This window comes from Protopterus annectens, chromosome 8.part0 (genome assembly GCF_019279795.1).
Source record: "Protopterus annectens isolate FY-2018-M chromosome 8.part0, PAN1.0, whole genome shotgun sequence".
Classification (NCBI taxonomy): Eukaryota; Metazoa; Chordata; order Ceratodontiformes; family Protopteridae; genus Protopterus; species Protopterus annectens.
This window is the reverse complement of record NC_056741.1, coordinates 263,989,477-264,014,327: the sequence shown is the minus strand read 5'-3', so window position 1 is coordinate 264,014,327 and position 24,851 is coordinate 263,989,477. Positions and strand designations below refer to the sequence as shown.

Genomic DNA, 24,851 nt, shown 5'->3' with positions numbered 1-24,851 from the left:
TATAAACCCCTATGTCACTAGATGGGTTGCAAACTGGCTCAAGGACAGAACCCACATGGTTAGAATTGCTGGAGCCATGTCAGACTCCAAACCAGTTACAAGTGGCATCCCACAAGGCTCAGTCCTGGGACCTCTCTTGTTTGGTATATATTTCTCGGAGGTACAGGCTAACACGGAAGGACTGTGGCTGACCAAGTTCGCAGATGACTGCAAACTGGGCGCCATAATAGACTCTCCAGCTGACACAAGCATCCTACAAAAGGGCCTCATAGAAACAGACTGCTGGTGCCAGAGCCATGGCCTCAAGCTAAACGACTGATGTACTATGTTCTTCATCTGTAAATATGTTGTAAGTAATTGTTATGTAAATTGATATTCACTATGTAATCCAGTGTATATACTGTCTGTTTATTTTTAACTGTGGAGCTTTTCTCCCCGGGCCTCCGCTGAAAATGGACCTACGTCCAGTCGGACACTCCCGGTCAACAAATTTAAATAAATAAATAAATAAAATAAATAAACCTCGAAAAAGGGCATAGCAAAATTCATTTAAAATGGGTGGCGAAAGCGAAACACACTCTGGCTAGGCTTATAAATGCCCTAGGGCAGATAGCCTAGTATGAACCTATGAAGCCAGATAAAGGAGGGGGTGCTGTCATTATGAGTAATGAAATGTAGAATCAGAAATTGGAAGTAATTTTACAAACCGATACATATGAACAAGTATCATTAAATGAATTAAATTTGGCATATAAGAAAATATACACACAAATAAATGATATGTTTTTAGAAAGGTGAGTTGATATAGATTTATATAATTATTTGAATATTATATCACCTAGAATTCCTATTTTTTCGGAAATCCAAAAATTCATAAAAATTCGCTTGATCCTCCCATGCGCCCATTAGTAGATGGAAGAGACTCTATTACCTCAGCATGTGCTAAATATGTTGACTATGAGCTAAAAAAGATTGTTAAAAAAGAAAAATATATTTGTAAAGACTCATGGACATTTTTAGAGCAGATGAACGATATCAAATTTAATAAACAAGATATTTTAGTAACCATAGATGTATGTGACCTCTACACGGTGATCCCCCAGAATATAGGCCTTGAATGGGTCAATGAAATATTATTCCAATATTCTATTAATCAGGAATTAATTAATCTGATTATTGAACTTTTAGAATTAATTTTAAATAATAATTATATTACATTTGATAAAAAATATATACGGAAAAAGGGTATTGCAATGGGTTCACCATGTGGAGGTACGTATGCTAATTTAGTAATGGCGATTTGGGAGAAAAAAAATATTTTTAATAGTAATTATTATGTATTTATTAAATCTTATCACCGCTTTCAAGATGATAGCCTTATTTGGAATAGTAATAAAGATATTTTGAATTAATTTTTAACTTATATCAATCAAACTACTTCATTTTTTAAATTTACATGGAATATAAGTGATAATAGTATTAATTATTTAGATATTAATCTAATTAAAGATTATGAAAATGAAACTTATATTTCATTAATTCACAGAAAAGAATCCTATTCTAATAGTTTTCTCCATTATAGTAGTGCACATCCAGAACACCAGAAAAAATCAGTTATAAAAGGTCAGTTGGTAAGAGCTGCCCGAATGATTACTAACTTTGGGGAATTTCAAATAGAATGTAATTTCTTACGAAGTATGTTTATTAATAAAAATTACCCATCAGTGTTAATAGATAAGTTAATTACAGAAGTAACACAAAAAAGATTAAATGGTCACTTTGTGCCAATTTTACATGGGCGAAATATTAATATTAATACCATAAGTAATGGAGACCAAAATATGACAGGTATTTTTAAGGAGGAAACTATAATAAATTCTATAGCCAATAGTAATTTAAGGTTCCAAGATGAAAATGAAAATCAATTTACAAAAGCATTAATCATTACTTTTTCGCAGGAACATCAAATATTAAGGGAAATATTTAAGAATAATTGGGCAATATTAATGAATGATTCTCAATGTAAGAAATATATTGACAGTTCCCCTAAAATAGTGTATAGAAAAGGGAAAAGTTTAAAGAGTTACTAAAATCAAATAGTCAAAATACAAAAAATAATAAAGCAATAAATGGAATGAAAAAGTGTGGTACTTGTAACTGGTGCCATAAAATTAAAGTAGGACAATTTTTTCACTTAAGAAATAAAAAATATTTTTTAAAAAATAAATATAACTGTAGATCAAAAGCTGTAGTTTATTTAGCTATGTGTGATTTGTGTTCATTATTTTATGTAGGTAAGACAGAGAGAGCTTTGTCTTAAAGAAATTACGAACATGAATACGCTATTAAGAAAAATAAATTGAATAATGCTTTAGCAAAACACATTAACGAGTATAATAGCCATCAGTTTTATTTTACAGTTATAGACCATGTAGAGATAAAAGATAGAACACCTTGGGGTTTAATACTTGAACAAAAAGAATTACAATGGCAAATTAAATTACAAGCAGATACATGGCCAGGTATAAATGAAAGAAGTACAATAACACCAATGTTAAAATTGATGGCATTAAACAGAAAGAAAATTAAGGATTAAATAATGTATTTTGAGTATTAATTGTGGACATCTTTTTACATAATTTATACATTTAAAAATAAACTCATTTAAGAATCTATTTATATATTTGATATTTCATTTTAAATAATAAAAGATATTGGGCATAAACTGATTTTTTATAAAAAATGTTTATAACCTTTGTAAAAATTTTTTTTATTAATATTGATTAATATATATTTATTTAATAAGATGGAGTTTTTTTAGATGTGCATGAATATAAATGGAAATTATGAAAATGTTTTTTAATGTACATAATAAAGAATAATACTTTTTAATATTAATATTTGTTTAATTTTTACTAATATATAATTTATTAATGTTAATATACACACATATATATATATATATATATATATATATATATATATATATGTTCGTTTATTTTAATTGATCTTTATATTCTCAGATAGGCTGATACCATTCATAAGCTAATTTTATTAAGATTATTTTTAACTAATTTTAAATTTTATTTAAATTAAGTTGAAAGGTTATATTATAATATTTTCCGTTAATGTTGAAATTTTAATAAAAATTAACTGCGGAAAATATTTTATAATATTTTATAATATTTAATATTATAGCTAGTACATTAATCTAAGACCTTTTAATTCCATAAGTTTGTAATCAGTTGTTCCATATATTAGTAAATTCTTGTATAAGTATAAATTCTGGTATTCATGCAAGATGTGAATTTGCAACCATATGATTATTAAGGAAAGTTAAAATATTTTCTAACAGTCATTTTAGTATCAATAGGCATGCGCGTATTGCATGAGTCATGTGAGAGGGATTTTTTGAAAAAAGAAAGTTATAAAAGGAAGTGATGCAATTAAACCGACTGTCTGATGAAGTTTAAAACTTTTTAAACGAAAGCACTTATCTTGATCGTTATTTTTAAAGTTTGTATGTCCGAAGCAGTTTGAGTGTTATTTTTTAAAGTTTGTACGTCTAAAGTTCGTTGTTTATAATAAATTTATATCTAATCTGGTTGGTGGCTTTTCGCTTTTGGCAATTCAGTGGTTCATGGTTTTCTGGTGTTAAAATGTCGTTAGTCTTACAAATACTTATTTTCTATTCTTCTTATATGATCTTGCAGTGATTTCCTTGTCTAATCCTTTGGCAGCTAAACATTTAGTAAATTCTAATTCTCCTTCTCCTTCTGATGAGGATGGGAAGGATTTTTGATGGATTTGGGAAAAAGAGTGTATTCCTCTGCCACTCTTATTTTTGGAATACTTAATTGCCAAGCTCACACATTGTTTTTGTTTGCTTCTTTTGAAAACAAGGAATGTTACTACCACTTTTACTTCTTCTGAGGGTAAAGCTTTTCTAAATGCTTTTATTGGCTCTGTTTCTTAAGTAATCAAGCATTCCTTGAAGTGTTCTTATGATTCAGAGGATGCCTCCTATAGCACAGCAGCTAATTGGTCTGTGACGAGAACATTTTCATGGTTATGTTCTCAAAATTTGCCTGAAGATGTTAAAGTTGAAATGTTAAATTCTCCTTTTGATAGGGTGGTTGTATTTCAACTGCTTGCTGCTGAGGTTTGGAGTTTGCATAATGGTTCATGTGCTTACCTCATAGACATAAGAAACAGGTTTTGATACTCACTTTTAAGGGAAATTGGCTAGGCTTAAAATGGACTGCAAGGGCAGCTAGCCTAGTACTTCCCTGTGAAAAAATAAATATGTGATGATAAGGGAAACTGATCCAAGGGGTGATCCAGATTTGTCAACCTTCTTCTCAAAGTTTAAAGGTTTTATCCTTCTATATAAAAAAAGATCCTTTTATATAGTATGCAGCTCTAAAAGTCAGGTGGAAGCTTCCACCAGAACCACAGTCTCGTAAGTCTGAATGACTGTTTACAAATTGTAACCCCCCCCCCCCCAATACACACACACATTGTAAATCCTTTCATTCTTCCCCAAATTCAGGCTTTACATTTTTCTTTCCGGCAACAGATGATCTCCGATAAATGGGTTCCAAGAGTTATCCGTCATGGGTACAGATGGCAGTGGGAGACGCTACGTTCTTTTAAGGGGATTCCACCTCATCCACCAGATCAGACTTCAATTCCCCTGTCATTCAGCTGTGATAGTTACAAAGTTCAAACTGCTTTCCCTTCACACCCTGTTAACTTCTCAATCCTCTCTTTGTTTTTTGGGGGGGTTTTTAGCTCTAAATGTAAACGATGCTTATAATCACATTCATATAGCCACATATTTCAAATGTTTTTAAAGCTTTCTGTGTCTGAATTACTGTTTCCGTTCTGAACATTACCCTTTGGGTTACCCACTTCTCCAAGTCTGTTCAGTTTTGGATCTGTGATGGCCTATTGCAGAATGCAGGGTATTCATTTTTCCTTATTTAGACAACGTGCTCATCTCTGCAGTCTTTTTCAAAGTATCAGGAATCTCTTAGTTGGGTAAGAGATGTCCTTTACAGGTTGGATTTCCAAGAGAGCATTCAAATATCTTGACTTACTCCACCCCACAGGACTTTGCTCCTTGGGTGTCCCATGGATACATGAGTTTCTTCTTCAGGAAAAAGTGGATGTGTATCTAGAGTTATTCCTGAGTTTTACTACTCAGTCCTGTTTAGAACTTCAGCAAGGGATTTTTTCAGAATATTAGGATTCATGGCATCTATGAATCTCATGATCTGTCTAGCCACATGAGAACGATTCACTGGCACCTAAAATCTGAATAGCCCCAACTTCAACCCCCCCCATCCTCTACAAGTGATCACAGAGAGGTACATAAACAAACGTGGACGTTCCTAATCATACTGTCTGTGCTGATTAGTTGTAGCATCAGATATAGCAACTCAGCATAATCTCCCTCAACAGGCATCTTAACATTCTGTCAGAGTGAAATGTTGTGGCAAACAAGCTGATCAGGACGAGGATAGACCCTAACAAATGGAAATTGAATCGGGCGGGGGGTGCTTCAAGGATTTGATCCAGCTGTTTATAATGCCTCAGATAGATCTGTTCATTTCTATTTACAACAAACAACTGGTAAAATTTTGCTCCAGGACTCCTTGCAAACATGCCTGGAAAACAGATGCTTTCTCATTTCTTTGGACAGGAATGTTCCTGTATGACTTACTACTCTTCCCAGTGATATCCAGTTTATTCTAAAGATGCAGAAAGGCTCTCCAAAGATCACTGTGGTGACTCCCTTCTGTCCAAAGCAACAGTGCTTCTCCCTTCTTTTGGAAATGGCCAATGGCATTTGCCACAAACTTCCTCGCACACTCAACCTGATCCTACAAGAAAGGGATTGTTTGATGCAACCCAACTTGAAACAACTTCAACTAACTGCCTGGACAGTAGAATTACTAATACCATTTAGTCACCTGTTTTCTGAGGACCTGTAGCAGGTATTAGGACTAAAGGTGGAGGTGTCTCAATTTACATAAAAAATAAATATACTTCAAGGCTGGTCAAACAGGACAATGCACTCAAGCTGCTCCATGTTCAAGTCACCATAGGCAAAATCCAATACCACTTCCTTGCAAGCTATAGGTCCCCCTGTATGACCCAAGAAACCCATACCATGTATTTAACCCTATTGGAAACGATAACCATCCCACCCAATACCATATTTATGGGTGAATTATTTACTCCACTATTAACTGGGAATCATGTATGACACCAGATGTACAGGCACAGAGATGCATGGATTTTGTAAACACAGACTCCCTGGACCAGATAGTCAGTACACCAGCCAGGGGTGCAACCATATTGGATCTGGTCCTCACTAATATGGGAGATTGTTGCACACCCCCTACTGAAATGCCTTCCCTGGTAAGGTCAGACCACGCAATGGTCTCCTTTGAAGTAAAATTAAAACCTGGACCCCCACCTAAACCTGGAATATTCAGGAACTATTCTAAGTCTAATCTCCTGCTGTTAAGTGAGAACCTGGCAAAATTTCAAGCCCCCATATACCCTGAGAAAGCTGCTGCCTATGCATAATCGTTCACAGAAATGCTGTACCAACATGTTAATAGCTGCATATAGGCAGCTACACCTACCAGGAAGAAGTACAGAACTAACTGAAAATACAAGCCACCCTGGTGGAATAACAAGATCAATAGGCTGTGTAAGAGAAGGAAGAAAATCATGGCACAAATTAGAAGGTGCAGCACCCAGCAGAATAAAAGCGCTGTCGTCAAACTAAACAAACAACTCAGAGGACGAATAGTCTACCAAAGCCAAACTTGAGGTAAGTCTGGCCTCCCAGGCCAAGGGCAAGCACAAAGCATTATTTAGGTATGTCCACAACCTCAAAGGCAATACAGAATTGTGTGCAGAGCTCATTGTAAATGGAGCCAGCTATACTGAGCCAGAAGATATACCAAACCTTCGGGCTGATAAATTTAGCTCCAACTTTAGCCCTCTCTCCCCTTAACCTTCCCTCAGGAAATATTATCAAATATAACTCCCCTTAATATCACTAGGGAACAGGTCCTTAATGTTCTCTCTAAGACTGAAAACACTGCATCTGTGGGCCCAGACAGTATCCTATGATGCCTTCTAAATAGCATGAAACATGACCTATGAGGGCCTCTGGAATTACTGTCTAATCGTAGACTCCAAACAGGCTTTGTGCCTCATGAATGGAGAAAAGCAACATTCATCCCACTCCGCAGAGGTGAGCCATCTACAGACCCTGGAAACTACAGACCCACAAGTCTCACAAGTCGTATATGTAAAGCCATGGAAAGAATTATCATGGAGATGATAAACAGAGATGTAGTAAACCTCCAGACACTGGACCCAACCCAATTTGGTTTTGTCAAGGACTCATCATGCCTACTCAACCTGATGAACTTCTTTGAGAAGGTCATCAAAGCAATGGGTGAGGGCAAAATCATTCACACTGCGTACCTTGACCTGGCCAAGGCATTTGACACAATACCCCACTCAGGCATTGTTGACATACTCAAGAGGTTAGGTACAAAGCCATATGTCACCCGGTGGATAGCCAGCTGACTCACAGACAGGATCCAAGAAGTTCGAATCGGAGAGTCTATCTCTACAAAGAGGCCAGTCACAAGTAGTCCCTCAGGGAATCAGTACTTGGACTGCTCCTTTTTGCATTTACTTCTCAGAAGTCAAGGCTAATGTCAGTGGTCTCTGGCTGATTAAATTTGCAGATGATTGCAAATTAGGAGCTGTAACTGAATCACACTGACACAAATGCTGTCCAGGAGAGGCTTACACAGACAAACAACTGGTGTCAGAGCCATGGACTAAAACTAAATGCCAAGAAATGTTTAATAGTATCCTTTGGGAAGCGATCCGTCCCTGGTAACCGTCATATTGACAACACACCCCTTAGAGTTGACGTAGTAGTCAAGGACTTAGGGACACACATAGTAGTCTAAGCTTTAATCATCACGTGTCTACAGTGGTGAGGAAATTATTTTATGTTGAGCAACTTATAAACAAAGGTATAGCATCTAAGTCCAAGGAAGTCATTGTTCTACTGTATTTAGCATTCATAAGACCTATGCTTTTTGTTGTCAGGGTGAGGAAGTTGATATTTACATACCTAGTACTGATCTTTGTTTCAGGGCTGTAACCTCCCTCTTTCAGTTGGCATGAAAGCTGTGAAGGGCTTGTTGCTTGGACTGCTGACTTTAATCCCTGCTTAAGTCAAGCAGTCAAATGTCTGAGTTGAGTGTAAGGTGCCCTTAAGCTGTAGAAGATGTGCAGCTGTTGTATCCTAGGTAGGGCATAATAAATTGAGTTAAAGCTACTGCAACACTGATTTATTCAGACATCATTTACGGTAAGTTTTCTTGCACGACTTTACTTTCTTGCCTTTACATTTTCCTCCTATGAGAGGGTGGCCTAATGGTTAAAGTGTTTGCCTTACAAACACAAGGTACAGGGTTTGAATCTCACAGGGGATAATTGGCTAGGCTTAAAATGGCTCACAAGGGCAGTTAGCCTAGTACTAATCTATGAACCTATGAACCTGTCATTGAGTACAGTGCCCCTTTTGATGTATACCTAACCAGGCATATCCAATAACTGGAATGTCCACAGAGATTCCTCACTAAAAGAATACCAGACATAAGTAAAATATCCTATGCAGACTGCTTCAAGGCCCTATCCCTGTATTCTGTCTCCTACAGGCTTTTGAGGGGAGATCTATGCCTGGCATACTGGGCATTGTCAGACCCCACTCTGATGGACCTCTTACATATCCACGAAACAAACAGCACCAGAATTACCTCTTCTGAAGACTTAAACCTTGCCTGTGATATAAATAGGACCTGCTGGAGAGGTAGGTATGTATCCCAGAGACTACCCCGTCTATGGAACAGGCTCCCAGTCCATGTGAAGCAGAGTTCCTCCCTAACCCAATTCAAGTGCAACTTGGACAATTGGATGGAAAATCGGAAATTCATCCCTAGTTAGGCACCTATGTCTCTAATGGACACAGGCAACCTCTAAATGGTTCATCTCCCAGACCCATGCTTACACTTATCAAGAGTATCAGAACTTGTTGGAGATTTGGGATGCAATGCTAGGCTTAAAAAGGCCCTTGTGGACGTTAGCTTAGTAAACAACTGTAAACCTATTAAAGAGGCAAAGAAACTTGCTGCTGGGAAATCATATTATCAAATGAAACTGTTTTCTCTAGTTGGTAACACATTAAGAATCAAGACCATGTTAACAGTAACATTTCTCTCATTCTACAATATTTGAGTTGTTATCCACTGGCCTTTCTTATTCCTCTATCAAGGTTTATTTGTCAGCCATTTCATTGCATCTGCCCATGGATCCCCCTCTTCCAATACACTCTTATGTCAAGATGTTTTGAAAGAAGTCCTGCATACCCATCCACCTAGAAAGCAAGTGGCTCCTCTTTGGAATCTTAATTTTGTTTTGGAAAAATGAAAGCTTGCTTCATTTGAACCAACTCATTATGCTGATTTGAGATAATTAACATGGAAACAGTTTTGCTGATTGCTTTGAATTCTGCGAGAAGAGTGTCTGAGTTGCAAGTTCTTATGGTGGGTCAGTCTTATCACTTTTTCTAAGATTATTTATGAATAAAGTGGTATGAAAGTTTAGTCTGTACAAAGCTGTCTTATCTCCCTGTTTTCTTTCAAGAAACAAAAAATGAGGGAGAAGTGATTCTTCATACTATGAATTTCTACAGATAAGCTGGATAGTATCTTAGCAAAACTAAAACCATCAGAAATTCTGGTCAGTTCATCATTTCTTACGAAGGTAAGGAAAAATGTACAACCAGTATCAAAACAGTTTCCAAATGGCTGTCCTGTGCTATTTCCTTTTGTTATTCCCACAATAAGTCAGTTTCAGGCAGGGTCAAAGTGCATTCTACTAGGGCCTTAGCTTCTTCTGTGGCTTTTTGGAAAGGAGAGGGCTCTAGAAGTATTCTGGAGGCAGTAACCTCTGAACATACTTTCACAAAGCATTACAAACTTAGACACCTTTTCTAGGTCTAAAGCAGGCTTTACTAATACAATTCTCCAGGGGCTTCTGGACCCTTATCCTTCCTCCTCTCAAACTTTCTAAGCATTGGTGTTCTACCCATATAGCTAAGACTACTGCAGCAGTGATCTAATAATAAACCTGGTACAGTTAGATACTCAGAACAGTGTTGCAGTCGCCACTTCCTCCATAACCCTTTTTTTGTATGTTTTTTGTTGTCAGGGTGAGGAAGTTGATATTTACATACCTAGCACTGATCTTTATTTCAGGGCTGTAACCTCCCTCTTTCAGTTGGCATGAAAGCAGTGAAGGGCATGTTGCCTGGACTGCTGACTTTAATCCCTGCTTAATTCAAGCTGTCAAATGGCTGAGTTGAGTGTAAGGTGCCCTTAAGCTGTAGAAGATGTGCAGCTGTTGTATCCTAGGTAGGACATCAATTTAGTTAAAGCTACTGCAGCACTGATTTATTCAGATATCCTTTACGGTAAGTTTTCTTGCTCAACTTTACTTTCTTGCCTTTACATTTTCTTTTTTGTTAATTATGAAAGGCTTGCAGTGAACATAGTACAAGGAAATTTTAGAACAGGAGCAGAGCACTGATATTTTTATTTTTTTTGTTTATCTTAAAATTATCCTACTGTGAACTAACTAAAACATAACATAAAGTAGTATATTACCATGAGCAGATTTTTATCAAACAGTGAACATCAAGTGTGTATTTCTCTCTCTTAGGTTCACAAGAATCTGTGAATCATGGATGACAAGCCTGGTGTCCCGATAATTGAGTGGGAGCATCTAGACAAGCAGAAGTTCTATGTCTTTGGGCTGGGCATAACAATGATGATGCGGGTCAGTGTGTATCCTTTCACGCTCATCCGTACCCGGCTGCAGGTACAGAAAGGGAAGAGCCTGTACACTGGCACCTTTGATGCTCTCTTCAAAATCTTGCGAGCAGAAGGCATAACAGGCCTTTATCGAGGTTTCTTGGTAAACACCTTCACGCTAATTTCTGGACAATGCTATGTGACTACGTATGAGCTTACTCGGAAGTACGTATCGCAGTATAACAATAACAACACAGTCAAGTCTCTGGTTGCAGGGGGCTCAGCCTCTCTAGTAGCTCAGAGCATTACCATCCCTATAGATGTTGTATCACAGCAATTGATGATGCAAGGACAAGGTGAGGCCATGGCCAGATTTAAAGTGCAGACACATGGAAGAAAGCACATAATTGTTTTTGGACAGACCAAGGATATAATTATGCAGATCTTCAAGGCAGATGGCATAAGAGGGTTCTACAGGGGTTATGTGGCATCACTTCTTACCTACATCCCTAACAGTGCCCTCTGGTGGCCTTTCTATCATTTTTATACAGGTAAGTCAAGCCACTGAGTGCTATAGTTTATCTGATGAATGATGCAGCATTGAGGAGTAGTCGTGTAATCTTGGAGGTATTCAAGCATTTGAAATTGATTTGCAGCTACAGAGATACAAAAGGAAGCAGATAAAGATACCTGCAGTTATTTCTTCCTTGTTTAGTAATGAATATGGCTCCCAGTACATGTGTTATAATACTGACTGGCAAATTTATCACATTTCCTAGCCTGACAGCTGGTATCAATTTTTTCTTCGGTTACTAAGTCATAGTCCTATTGAATGAGATAAACTAATTGGAATGCATGGTAGAAGAGCTGGAATGAACTTTGCCTCTCTGTAAGCTACATCAGAAACATCACTTGCCAAGTTCTCATTTGTCTTAGAATTACAGAGATGAAGGCTGCAAACTTTGGTTATTAAACACTTTTCATTTGGGAAGGTAGAAAAAGGGGGGGGAGGCTCTACCTAGTTATATAATCAAAGAGGGGAATGCATTTGGGTTCCATAAAGTAACAAGGATGCAGTACGTCTTCCTCCGTGAACAGAAACTGATGATGTTCTTCGTGTTTCACTCTTGCAGTCATCACATTTGGGTTATCCCTGCCAGGGTAGCCCTCAGTCGGCCCGAATACCAGAGGCTTAGTATTTCTGCGTCGGTTGCCGTCGCTCCAGGACTGACGTCAGGTCATCAGTAGTATAAAATATGGCAGCCGACACCATTACATAAGTCTTTCTTGCCGTGGAGCCAGAAGCAGTTTGCGCAAGTGCCATTCAGCCACTACCTGAGTTTTTCATTTTCCTAATTGAAGTTGAATTTTTCTAACGCTAAGTATCCAGTTGGGGATCCTTTTTTCTTGCTCTAACCAATGTCAGAAAAAGTTAACAATTGTCTCGCCTGTGGAAAGCAAATACCACACACTAGACTTTCATTCTTACTGCGTCACTTGCTTAGGTCCAGACCACGACGTTCCCCGCTGTCATTTTTGTGCTCTGTTCAACGCCAGAATTGTATGTCGTCGGGCCCTTATTGTAGCTAGATATTTTCGCTCTCAGTCTGATATGGCTTCGGTAAGCCATCCGACAGCTGATCTTTCGAAAAAACGTAAGGATAAAGACAGAGACAGACCGCACGTGTCCAAACCTATCACTGACACTTCTGTTAAGCTAGTTGTCAGTTCTCCGGTCCTCAGAGAGGCGCATTCGGAGCCTCTGATGCTCACTTTTGTGGATTTGCAGGCTGCTACCGAGACCCTTTCGGAGTCCGGTATGTTGTGAGACTCTTCATCGACTAGGGATCCTGCAGATGTCTCTATCTTGGAAGGGTCCGGAGCCACTGAGCAGGCTCCGGCTTCCGATGAAGTACTTCGCACTACCGTTTCTCGACACAGACCGACTTCTTTCATGTCTACCATTCTTTCGAAAACTACCGAGTTTCTAAGGCCCAGGGTACAAACCACACCCAAGAAACCGACGACCCAATCTCAGGCACCTGCTTCCTTGCCTCAGTCTTAAATGCTTAAAATGGTGAAAGACCTTATAATGCTGATCAGGGGAAGCCAAGCTACCCCTTCCAAAAGAAAAAGAGAATTGTTGCCAGTAGTTTTATCTGAACAGGAGTCCAATGACTCACATCTGAATATGAAGACATGAAACCCCCTCTCTGCTTATGAGGATTCTGATGTAGAGGAATCCATTCCTTCAGCCTCTCCACCTGAGGACTTTTCCTTTGGGGAAACCGTACATACTTTAAGGGAACACTTCCAATGGGAATGTCAGGACTGCCCTCAGTCTAAGAAGAGACTCAGGGAATTCTTAGATCTTCCACAGCACAGACATCTGGCCATTCCTCCTTTCCTGGATGTTGTGGATGATGTTTTTATGGAATCTAGTTCAACTCCAGACACCCACCCTCCTGCTCCCAGGAAACCTGACAGGTACTATAGAGTCCCCGACTCTCACAAATTTCTTTTCAAAAATCCTACTGTTGACCCTGAGGTTCTTTCTCAAGGGCCTAAAGGAATTAACGCAACTTCTGCTAAGAATCCCACCCCCTGAGATAGAGATTCCCGAACCTTGGAAAGATAGGGTAAAAAAGTATACACCTGTGCTACTCTTGCTATTAGAACACTACATTGTCAGTTCCATATGCTAAAATTTCAGCAACATACCATGGAACTCCTCAAACAAAAAATGTCAGCTTTTCCTGCTTGAGCAGAAAATAAAGAATTACAAGAGTTAATGCATTCTGCAAGTCAAGTAACTAAGCACACCTTACAATATGGTTTTGATGCCCTAGAAGCATCTTGCAGGGCAGCAGTCACTGGTTATGTACTTAGAAGGCATGCTTGGCTTAAGGAACAGCCCTTGCCAGACCATGTCAAATCCAAATTGTTGGACGCATCCTTGCGCAAAGACAACATATTTGGCACCAAGGCAGAGGAGGTCTTAAAAAGATGGAAGAAAAAGCTAAATCTATGCAGACAGTTAAGGACTTCCTGCCGGTCCAGCCACCCAGGTTCAGTAGGCATTGCCCCTCCAAGCACTGTCCCTTTCCTGTCCCCTCCAGGTCAGCACAGCCCAGACCCCAGGGAAACAGGCCCCCCCAGGCAGCAGCCCCAGGGAATGCAGAGATCTAAGCAATGGAGTTCCTCCTCTTCAAAACCAGGGAGTGCTAAGCCACCCCCTCATGGTAAGAACTCACAATGACTTTCCACTTCCACCCCCTCCCTCTGCCTACCTGCATTTGCCCCTAGGAGGAAAACTCTCCTTCCACGCAAGCACCTGGGCCACCATTACCAACGACCACTGGTTCTCAGCATAGTGTTCCAGGGATACAAATTCCATTTCCACAAGCTACCAACCCCAAAAGGGTTCTCAGATCTCCTACCAAACCAGTGGGCAGAGGCCAAAAAGCAAGTCCTTTCCCTGCTATCCATGAGGGCAATAGAGCCCTTTCCTGCAAAACAGATAGGCCAAGGTTTCTATTGCAGACTCTTCCTGGTACCCAGAAAAGAGGGCACCTGGTGCCCCATACTCGATCTATCCATTCTAAACACATTTCTGGTGATACCAAAATTCAAAATGCTCACCCTTCAGCAACTACTACCTATACTCTCCAAGGGTGCTTGGTTAGCCACCCTAGACCTAAAAAGAGGCCTACTTACACATCCCAATCAGGGAACCATGCAGGAAATATCTACGTTTCAGAGCAAGGTCACAGCATTTTCACTTCTCTGCGCTTCCCTTTGGCTTATCCACTTCTGCCAGAGTTTTCACAAAATGTCTCGCTCCCGCCATTGCATTTTGCAGGCAAAGAAATATTCAAATTTACCCATACTTAGACGACTGCCTAATTCAGGCAGACGGTCAGGAAAAGCTGCTCAAGCACCTGGCTTTTGTAAAGGACCTACTGACCTCCCTGGGGTACACTATCTACGAAAAGAAATCCAAACTAGTACCCACCCAAAAAATTGTATTCCTGGGAGCAAGCCTAGACACAGCATCCCAGATGGCTTACACCAGAAAAGCAAACCTACCTGACAGCCTATTTCTCTCAACTAGCCACCAGACCCCAGTTATCCGCCTAGAAAATACTGCAAACTCTGGGGTTCATGGCTTCTTGCATTCTACTCATTCCATATGCCAGACTGCATATGAGGAAACTACAATGGTACCTAAAAAGCCTTTGGTGTCAACACTTTCAAGACCTGGAAACTCTTATACCTTGTCTAAGTAAAGATTTTCTTTGGTGGGCAGCAGCATGCTACCACAACAAGGGACTACCCTGCTCACAACCCCTCACTGCCCAGACCCTCACCACAGATGCATCAGACTATGCCTGGGGTGCACACCTGGACAGCAGGTGCATACAGAGCCAATGGAGCCCACATCAAATACATCTGCACATCAACCAAAAAGAGATGTTAGCTGTCCAGCATGCACTGACAGCTTTCAGACCCCTACTCTCTCTGGAGGCTCTCCTGATCAAAACAGAGAACTCCACTGTGATGTGGTATATCACCAAGCAGGGAGGGACTCTCTCGTACCCTATGTGCAGGCTCACCATGACCCTTTGGCACATGGCCTCAGCCACGCAACTGCACCTGTTAGCACAATTCCTGCCAGGCTCTCTAAACTCTCTGGCAGACAATTTAAGCAGATATCTTCCCACACAAGTGGCAGCTAAGACCAAAGAACCTTCACCCTTGTAACTCAGAAACGGGGCACCCTGAAAGTCTACCTCTTTGCTTCCCACTCCAGCCATCAGCTTAGCATGTCCTGCACCAGGGAACCTCACCGCAAGGCCTGGAAAGTGGATAATTTCAGTGGACCAACCTCTCAGTCTATGCATTTCCTCCACTACCACTCATTACAAGGTTACTACTCAAAATAAGGGAGGAAAAACCGAGGACAATCCTAATTGCCCCAGACTGGCCACGCCAGCACTGTTACCCACTGCTGCGCAGCCTGTCACCTCTGCCACCATGGCATCTCACTCAGATCCCAACACTCCTGACCCAGAGGAAAGGAGAATTCATGCATCCCCAATTGCAGACATTCAGTCTGGCAGCCTGGCTTATTCCCTGACCACTGCACAAGCTGCCAATCTCAGCAAACAAGTTCTAGATGTTATACGCGAGGCCAGACCTCCTAGCACTAGAAAGTCTTATGCTGACAAATGGAAAAGGTTTTGCACCTGGATCCAGGCTAAGGGAGCCAGGACGGAACAACCCTTCCTACCTCTCATCCAGGATTACCTTGCTGACCTACTACAAAAGGGTCTATCTTTTTCTTCTATTAAAATTCATGCCTCAGCTATCTCTGCTCATTTCAGCACAGAGCCACCTCTTTTCTCACACCCTCTCATCAAACAGTTCCTAAGAGCGGCTAACAACTTAAGGCGACCCAGAAGAGCACCTACCCCAACTTGGGACCTAAACTTTGTGTTGGAAAAGCTCACCCCACCACCCTTTGAACCAGCAGCTTCAGCAGAGTTAAAGTTTCTTTCATGGAAGACAGCCTTGCTTCTGGCCATCACTTCAGCAAGAAGAGTATCCGAGCTACAAGCACTAATGGCTGTAGAGCTCTTCATCATTTTCCATGCTGACAGGGTCTCCCTCAGGACTAACCCATCCTTCATGCCTAAAGTGGTGTCCAGTGTGGCTCTAAACCAATCCATTCATTTGCTCACCTTTTTCCCTAACCCACAAAACAAGGGGGAAAGGATACTGCACTCTCTAGATGTGCACAGACAGCTCAGATTCTATCTAGATAGGACAAAATCATTCAGGAAGACTGATCAATTGTTAGTCAGTTTTGTGCAGGAGCTGAGGGCAAAGCCATATCCAAACAAACCATTTCCAAATGGATAGCGCACTGCATCCATTTCTGCTACAAACAACATGGGAAACCTCCCCCCAAGGGGGGTCAGGACACATTCTACCAGAGCAACCTCCACCTCTGCAGCTTTCCTCAGGGAGGTCCCCAACAGGGGACATCCTGGAGGTTGCAACATGGACATCAGTTCATACCTTCACCAAGCATTACCACCTGCCTATCTTCTCCAAATCCAGGGCAGGCTTTGCCACTACAGTCCTGCAGGGCATGCTAGCCAGCCCCCAGTCTTCTTGACTGCCTCCACCCTTTCTTCAGCTTTGGGAATCAACCCAAATGTGATGACTGCAACAGCGAAACACGAAGAACATAGTACAGTTGTGTACACTTACCATAAATGTGGATGTTCGAGTGTATTCACTGTTGCAGTCCTGGTTTCCTTCTCTCCATCTCCCTTGTATGTCTCTCTCTACAAGGAACTTTTGGTATTTACTTTCTACTGGTGGTATTCTTCCACCATAACCTAGCTCCCTCTTGGGGGCTCCTGATAAGGCAAGAAAAACTGATGAAATGGTGTCTGCTGCCATATTTTATACTACTGATGACCTGTCTTCAGTCCTGGAGCAAAGGCAACTAACGCAGAAATACTAAGCCTCTGGTATCCGGTCCGACTGAGGGCTACCCTGGCATGGATAACCCAAATGTGATGACTGCAACAGTGAATGCACTCAAATATCTAAATTTATGGTAAGTGTACACAACTGTACTTTGTTTTTCACTGTTGCAGTCATCACCTGTGTGTTATCCTTGCTGTGGTAGCCCTCAGCCGGCCCGAATACCAGAGTCATTTTTTTTCTGTTTCAGCTGCTGTCGCTTGCTGCCTGACATCAGTGCTATAAAGGAGAGCAGCCAACGCCATTTCATCAGTCTGTCTTGCTGTGGAGCCCGTAATAGAAGCAGTTCGCAAGTGTGGCGGTCAGTCACTACCAGAGTTTCGATTTACAGCTGAAAACGTCTAAAGCCAAGTACCGCATTGAGGATCCTTTTTTGTTGCACTAACCGATCTCCGAAAAAGTTAACAATGGTCTTGCCTGTGGAAAGCAAATACCACACAGAGACTTCCATTCATACTGCGTCACTTGTTTAGGCCCAGACCACGACGTCCCCCATTGTTGGTTCTGTGCTCTCTTTAATACGAGAACCATTCACTGTAGAGTTCTTATTCTAGCCAAGTATTTTTGTCTTCCATCCTCACTTTCCAAAATGGCATCCAGCAGCCAACCTTCTGTAGACATTCAGAAGAAACGTAGGGATAAAGATAGAGATGGACCACACAAGGCCAAGCCTTCCGACGACTCTACCGCTAAGCAGGTCGTCAGTTCTCCGGAATTCAGTGAGGTGCTTTCGCAGCCCCTGATGACCGATTAGATTTCTTTGCAGGCCTCTACTGAGACCCTTTCAGAGTCCAGTATGCCGCAGAAATCTTCTTTGTCTTCCAAGCCTTTGGTTGCCTCCGCCTCGGTTGGGTCCGGAGCCGCAACGCAAGCACCGGATTCAGAGGAGGCCTTTCGCACTACCGATTGCAGGCAAAAAACGACGTCTTCTCTTCCGACTACCGTTCCTCTCAGACAGATGGATTCTCTTAGGCCTACAGGCAAGGCCACTCCCAGGAAAACTACCTCTAGTCACCATGTTACTCCTGCTCCTCCTCCCAAAACTCAAATGCTTAAAATGACAGAGGATCTTGTCACCCTTATCAGGGGTAGTCAGGCCACAACTTCTAAAAGAAAAAGAGACCTTTCTCCCAAAATACTAACTGAACAGGATTCTAAGGAGTCCGATTATTCAGATTTTGAAGAAGAACAACCTCTGACTGCTTATGAGGATTCAGATGTAGAGGAATCAATTCCCTCTGCCTCCCCACCTGAAGATCTTTCCTTTGGGGAAACCCTTCACACTCTCAGGGAACATTTTCACTGGAAATCCTACCCACAGTCTGCCTGAATTCCAAAGTCCTGGTCCGGCGTCGGTTGCTGTCGCCTCTTCCCTGACGTCAGTGCGCCAGGGGTATATAAGATGCAGCCGAAGCCATTTTCTTCAGTCTTTCTTGCTGCACAGTGCCCAAAGTAAAAGCAGTTCGTAAGTGCCGGTCAGCTGACTCCTGAGATTTTCGAAATTGAATTTCAGAACCGAAGTCTTCAATAAAGCTAAGTACCCCGTTGGGGAAACTTTTTCTTGCTCCAGACCGATGTCAGTAAAAGTTAACAATTGTATTTCTTGTGGGAAGCAAATACCTCATAAAGATTTTCACTCTTACTGTATTCCTTGCCTAGGCCCTGACCACAACGTTGCTAGTTGTCAGTTTTGTGCTAGATTCAACCAACGCACTATTAAGCATCGGTTCGATTTTGCTTTACATTACTTTGGCCGAAGGTTTAACTACATAATGCCGTCGGAACAACCAACGACCGGAATTCATAAAAAACGCAAAGAGAAAGAAAAGGACAGGCATCCGAGGTCCAAAACCGATGACGAAGCCTCTTCTAGGCCAGTCGCCGGTTCTCAGTGAGGCGCTTTCGCAGCCCCTGACACCCGTTACCTCAGAGCCACAGGCCGCCTCCAACTCCCATGTGGAGACAACTAGACCTCTGGAAACTCAAGGTTTTGGACCTACGGAAACTATTCCCTCAGATGGGTCCAGAGCCGCTGAGCAGGCATCTGCTTCTGAGGGTGTTTTCAGACCTACACAGCTTACTATCAAGTCCACTTCAGCAGCCAAGGCAAAATCTAAAACACCATTAAAGACAAAGAAACAAGTACAGCATTCTCCTGGACAGTCATCCATGCCAAAGAAACAGATGCTTAAAATGGCCAAGGACCTAATTACTTTCATCAGGGGTTCCCATCCCCCTCCTGATAAAAGGCCTAGGCAAGACACTGACTATGACTCCTCTGACTAGATTTCTATTTCCTCTGATTCCTCTTCAGAACAGGGATATTCTTTTCCTCCCTATGAGGACTCTGATGCTGAAAAATGTAGCCCTTCAGCCTCTCCTCCTGAGGATTACTCTTTTGGGGAAACATTGCACACCATGAGGGAGCATTTCCATTGGGAGAGCCAGGATTATTCAGAATCCAAGAAAAGGCTCAGAGACTTTCTTTTACTGCCTCAGCACAGACCCCTTGCTATCCCGCCTGTGCTAGATATTGTTGATGATGTTTTCTCTGAATCCAGTTTGTCTCCTGATTCTTTACCCCCTACACCAGTCAAGCCAGATGGGTACTACAGGGTCCCAGACTCTCATAAATTTCTTTATAAAAACCCTGCTGCTGACCCAGAAACAATTTCTCAGGGTCCCAAAGGGGTCAAGGCTTCCACTGCAAAAAACCCTGTTCCCTCTGATAGGGATTCCAGAGCACTGGATCGATGGGGGAAAAAAGTTTACACTTCTGCTACTTTAGCTGTAAGGGCTTTAAACTGACAGTTTCACATGCTTAAATATCAACAATACCTAATGTCTTTGCTAAAACAGAAAATGCTTACAAGCTCAGAATGTCCTGATAATAAGGAAATGCAGGATTTATTGCATGTGGCTGAACAAGTGGGAAAGCATACTCTGCAATGTGGTTTTGATTCATTACAGGCTTCTTGCAGAGCCGCAGTTACAGGTTCTGTCATTCGAAGGCATTCTTGGTTAAAAGAACAAAGTTTACCTGATCATGTTAAAGCAAAATTATTGGATGCTCCATTACAGCATGATACTTTGTTTGGTGTTAAGGCAGAAGAGGTGTTAAAGAAAATGGAGGATAAAGCAAAGTCAATGCAGACAGTAAAGGATTTCTTACAGGTTCAGCCACCTAGATTTAGCAGGAACTGGCCTTCTAAAAATTGGTCCTTTCCAGTGTCAGACAGGCCACAAAGAGGCAGATACAGACGCCCAAGAGGCAGATCTCAGCCCCAAGGCTCATACAGACCTAAACAATGGGGTGCTTCAGCCCCCAAAGGCAGAGAAGACAAATCACAACCTTATAGGAAACAGTCCCAATGACTTCCCTCTACCAATGTCAAGCACTTACCTTTTGGCAGCACCCTTAGGGGGAAAACTAGCACTTTTCTCACAAAATTGGCACATGATCACCCAGGACAAATGGGTACTGAATATTGTTTCTCAGGGTTACAGGTTCCACTTTCACACCCTGCCAAGGTCAAAAGGTATGCCAGACCTGCCACAAAATCAATGGGCAGAAGCACAAAAACAAATTTCTGCTCTCATGGACATGAGAGCTATTCAAAAAGTACCACAGCAAGAACAGGGACAATGAGTTTACTCAAGACTTTTCTTGGTACCCAGAAAGGACAAAGCCTGGAGATCTATACTGGACCTCTCAATTCTAAATACTTTCCTGGATGTTCCAAAATTCAAAATGTTGACACTGCAGCAACTTCTACCCATGCTGGGCAAGAAGGCTTGGCTAGTTACTTTATGCCTCAAAGAGGCATACCTGCATGTTCCAATCAGACAATCTTGCAGAAGCTACCTCAGATTCATAGCTGGCTCAATGCATTACCAAGTCTCTGCACTGCCCTTTGGCTTATTTACTGCGCCCAGGGTCTTCACAAAATGCCTGGCACCAGTAATTGCATTTTGCAGACAAAAAAAGAATTCAGATATATCCCTACTTGGACGACTGCCTTATTCAAGCAGAGAGCAAGGACATTCTACTAAAGCATCTGGTGTTTGTAAAAAGATTACTAATTTGCCTAGGGTACACAGTAAACGAAAAGAAATTAAAACTAGTGCCCTCTCAAGAGATAATATTCCTGGGTGCAAGCTTAAACACAACTGCCCAGATGGCTTATCTCATGCCAGACAAGCAAAGGCAACTGACTCATTACTTTCAAATGATGGCAGCAACGACCCAGCTACCTGCAAGAAAAATTCTGTAGGCTTTGGGCTTCATGGCATCCTGCATCCTGCTAATTCCATATGCAAGACTGCATATGAGGAAACTACAATGGCTTCTAAAAAGTGTTTGGGCTCAACATTGCCACAGCCTGGAAACAATAATAACTCTTATTCCCTGCCTGCAACAGGAGTTTTGATGGTGGGCACTGGCCTGTCACCACAACAAGGGACAGCCTTTCACTTTACCCACAGCTAGGCAGACACTAACAACAGATGCATCGGATTATGCCTGGGGGGCACACATGGCAGGAAAATTATTCAGGGCAAGTGGCCTGCAGACCAAATTCATCTTCACATCATTCAAAAAGAAATGCTAGCTGTACAGAATGCTCTGACAGCCTTCAAGGATCTATTACATCCAGGACAACTACTACTAAAGACGGACAATACTACAGTTATGTGGTACATAAACAAGCAAGGGAGCACACATTCCTACCCCCTCTGCAGGCAAGCCATGACTTTGTGGAACACAGCACTAACCTATCAAGTACATCTGCAGGCACAATTCCTGCCAGGAAAGAAAAATACTCTGGCAGACGAACTAAGCAGAAACCTCATGGACCCTCACTAGTGGAAACTAAATCCACAGGTCTTCAGCATGATAACAAGGAAATTGGGGATGCCCAGACATAGATCTTTTTGCCTCCCCTCACAAATGCCAACTACAGAGATTCTGCACAAGGACTTATCACTCACAAGCATGGAAAGTGGATGCTCTGTCATTCAGCTGGAAAACCCTAACAGTTTATGCCTTTCCACCACTGCCTCTCCTTCCCAAGGTGCTCCTAAGTCAGACAAGAGAAGCCAAAAATTATTCTGATTGCCCCAGACTGGCCACGCCAGCACTGGTACCCAATCCTCAAGAGCTTGTCTCAAGGCCCAGCCTGGACTTTACCTCAAATTCCTCATCTTCTGACTCAACAAAACAATCGGGTCCTGCACAGCCAACCCAGAACCTTAAATCTGGCGGCATGGTGGATAATATAGCCACTCAGAACACACCTCTCTCTAAAGCTGTTATGGATGTCGTTTTGGAAGCCAGGAGGCCCAGCACCAGGAAATCTTATGCAGAAATATGGAAGAGATTCTGTGCTTGGAACCAGGCACAAGGACTTGAACCACTTGTTCCAAATATTCCTCAGATTTTACAATACCTAACTGAGATGCTGGACAATGGCCTATCCTTCTCATCAATTAAGATCCATGCCTGTGCCATTTCAGCTCTTTACAATACGGAACCTCCTATTTTCTCTCATCCACTGCTAAGACAGTACCTCAGAGGGGCAAAAAACATAAGACCCCCAAGGAGAGCACAGATACCTACATGGGACCTCAACTTTGTCTTAGAAAAGCTCACACTGCCTCCTTTTGAGCCAGCCAATACAGCTGATATAAAATTCTTATCATGGAAAACTGCTCTGCTCCTAGCAATAACTTCAGCAAGAAGAGTCTCAGAGTTACAGGCATTAATGGCAGTGGAACCTTTTATCATTTTTCATCCGGACAGGGTTTCACTAAGGACAAACCCAACATTTATGCCAAAGGTAGTATCCAGTGTGGCTCTTAACCAAACCATTCATTTGCCAACATTTTATCCAAATCCCCAGAATAAAGGGGAGAGACTTCTGCACTCTTTGGACATACACAGGCAGCTACACTTCTACTTGAACAAAACAAAAGCTTTCAGAAAAACTGAGCAACTGTTTGTAGCATATGCTGCAGGACCACAAGGAAAGGCTATCTCAAAGTAGACTATTTCAAAATGGATAGGACACTGTATTCGTTTCTGCTATGCACAGCATGGCAAGTCAGTGCCTAAGAATATTAGGCTACATTCTACCAGGGCAGCAGCCACTTCAGCAGCCTTTCTTAGAGGAGTACCAACAAAGGAAATTTTGGAGGCTGCAACTTGGAGTTCAGTGCACACTTTTATCAAGCACTACCACTTACCTCTTTACTCTAAATCCAGAGCAGGCTTTGCCACTGCAGTTCTGCAGGGCCTCATAACCACTCCAGATCCTATTTAGACCCAGCCGCCCTACCTCAGCTTTAGGATTCAACCTAAGTGTAATGACTGCAACAGTGAAACACAATGAACATAGTACAGTTGTGTACCTACCATAAATGTAGATGTTCGAGTGTATTCACTGTTGCATTCCAGGTTACCCACCCTCCATCCCCCTTTTTTTGCTGGGACTTATCTATACTTTTCTATCCTATACAACCTGTGGGGTGTATTTGCTTGTAGATGAAGGTATTGTTTTTATTTTACTGTATGTTTTTATAAGCAATATGTATTGCCTACCTTCTTGGGGGCACCTCACATCTGGGGCAAGAAAAACTGAAGAAAATGGCGTCGGCTGGATCTTGTATACCTTCTGTATATGTCTTCTACCCTGGTGCACTGATGTCAGGGAAGAGGTGACAGCAACCGACGCCGGACCAGGACTTTGGAATTCAGGCCGACTGCGGGTAGCCTACCAGCAGGATAACCCAAGTGTAATGACTGCAACAGTGAATACACTCGAACATCTACATTTATGGTAGGTACACAACTGTACTTTCCTAGTCCTGCCCCAGCACAGACCCTTGGCCATCCCTCCTACCTTAGAGGTGGTTGATTATGTCTTCCAGGAAACCAGTTTAACTCCTGACACCCTCCCACCGGCTCCCAGAAAACCTGACAAGTATTACAGAGTAGCAGACTCTCACAGATACCTGTACAGAAATCCTGCTTCAGACCCAGAAGTCATTATACAGGGACCAAAAGGAGTTAAGGCTAGTTCTACCAAAAATCCTACTCCTTCTGACAAGGACTTCAGAGCTGTGGACAGATGGGGTAAAAAAGTATACACCTCTGCAACCTTGGCTGTCAGAGCTGTCAAATGTCAGTTCCACATGTTAAAATGTCAACAACACACTTTGGAACTGTTAAAACAAAAAAAATTCTACCTTTTCTGACTGTGCCAATTCGAAAGAGTTAGCAGATTTACTGCACTCTACTTGTCAAGTGGCTAAGCACTCATTACACTGTGGATATGATGCCCCAGGAGCATCAAGCAGGGCAGCAGT

The 24,851-nt window shown here is 41.7% G+C and overlaps 1 protein-coding gene across 4 annotated transcripts in view; it reads left to right on the top strand.

The window, feature by feature from the left end:
- The window catches only part of SLC25A44 (solute carrier family 25 member 44), a 409,314-nt gene that overhangs the window by 174,745 nt on the left and 209,718 nt on the right, over positions 1-24,851 (top strand). For all 4 annotated transcript variants that reach the window (XM_044079749.1, XM_044079752.1, XM_044079750.1 and 1 more), the window contains one exon: positions 10,834-11,476. In XM_044079749.1, coding sequence (XP_043935684.1) covers positions 10,855-11,476 — 622 coding nt within the window. In that variant the 5' untranslated portion in view covers positions 10,834-10,854. The remainder of the gene's footprint in view (positions 1-10,833; positions 11,477-24,851) is intronic.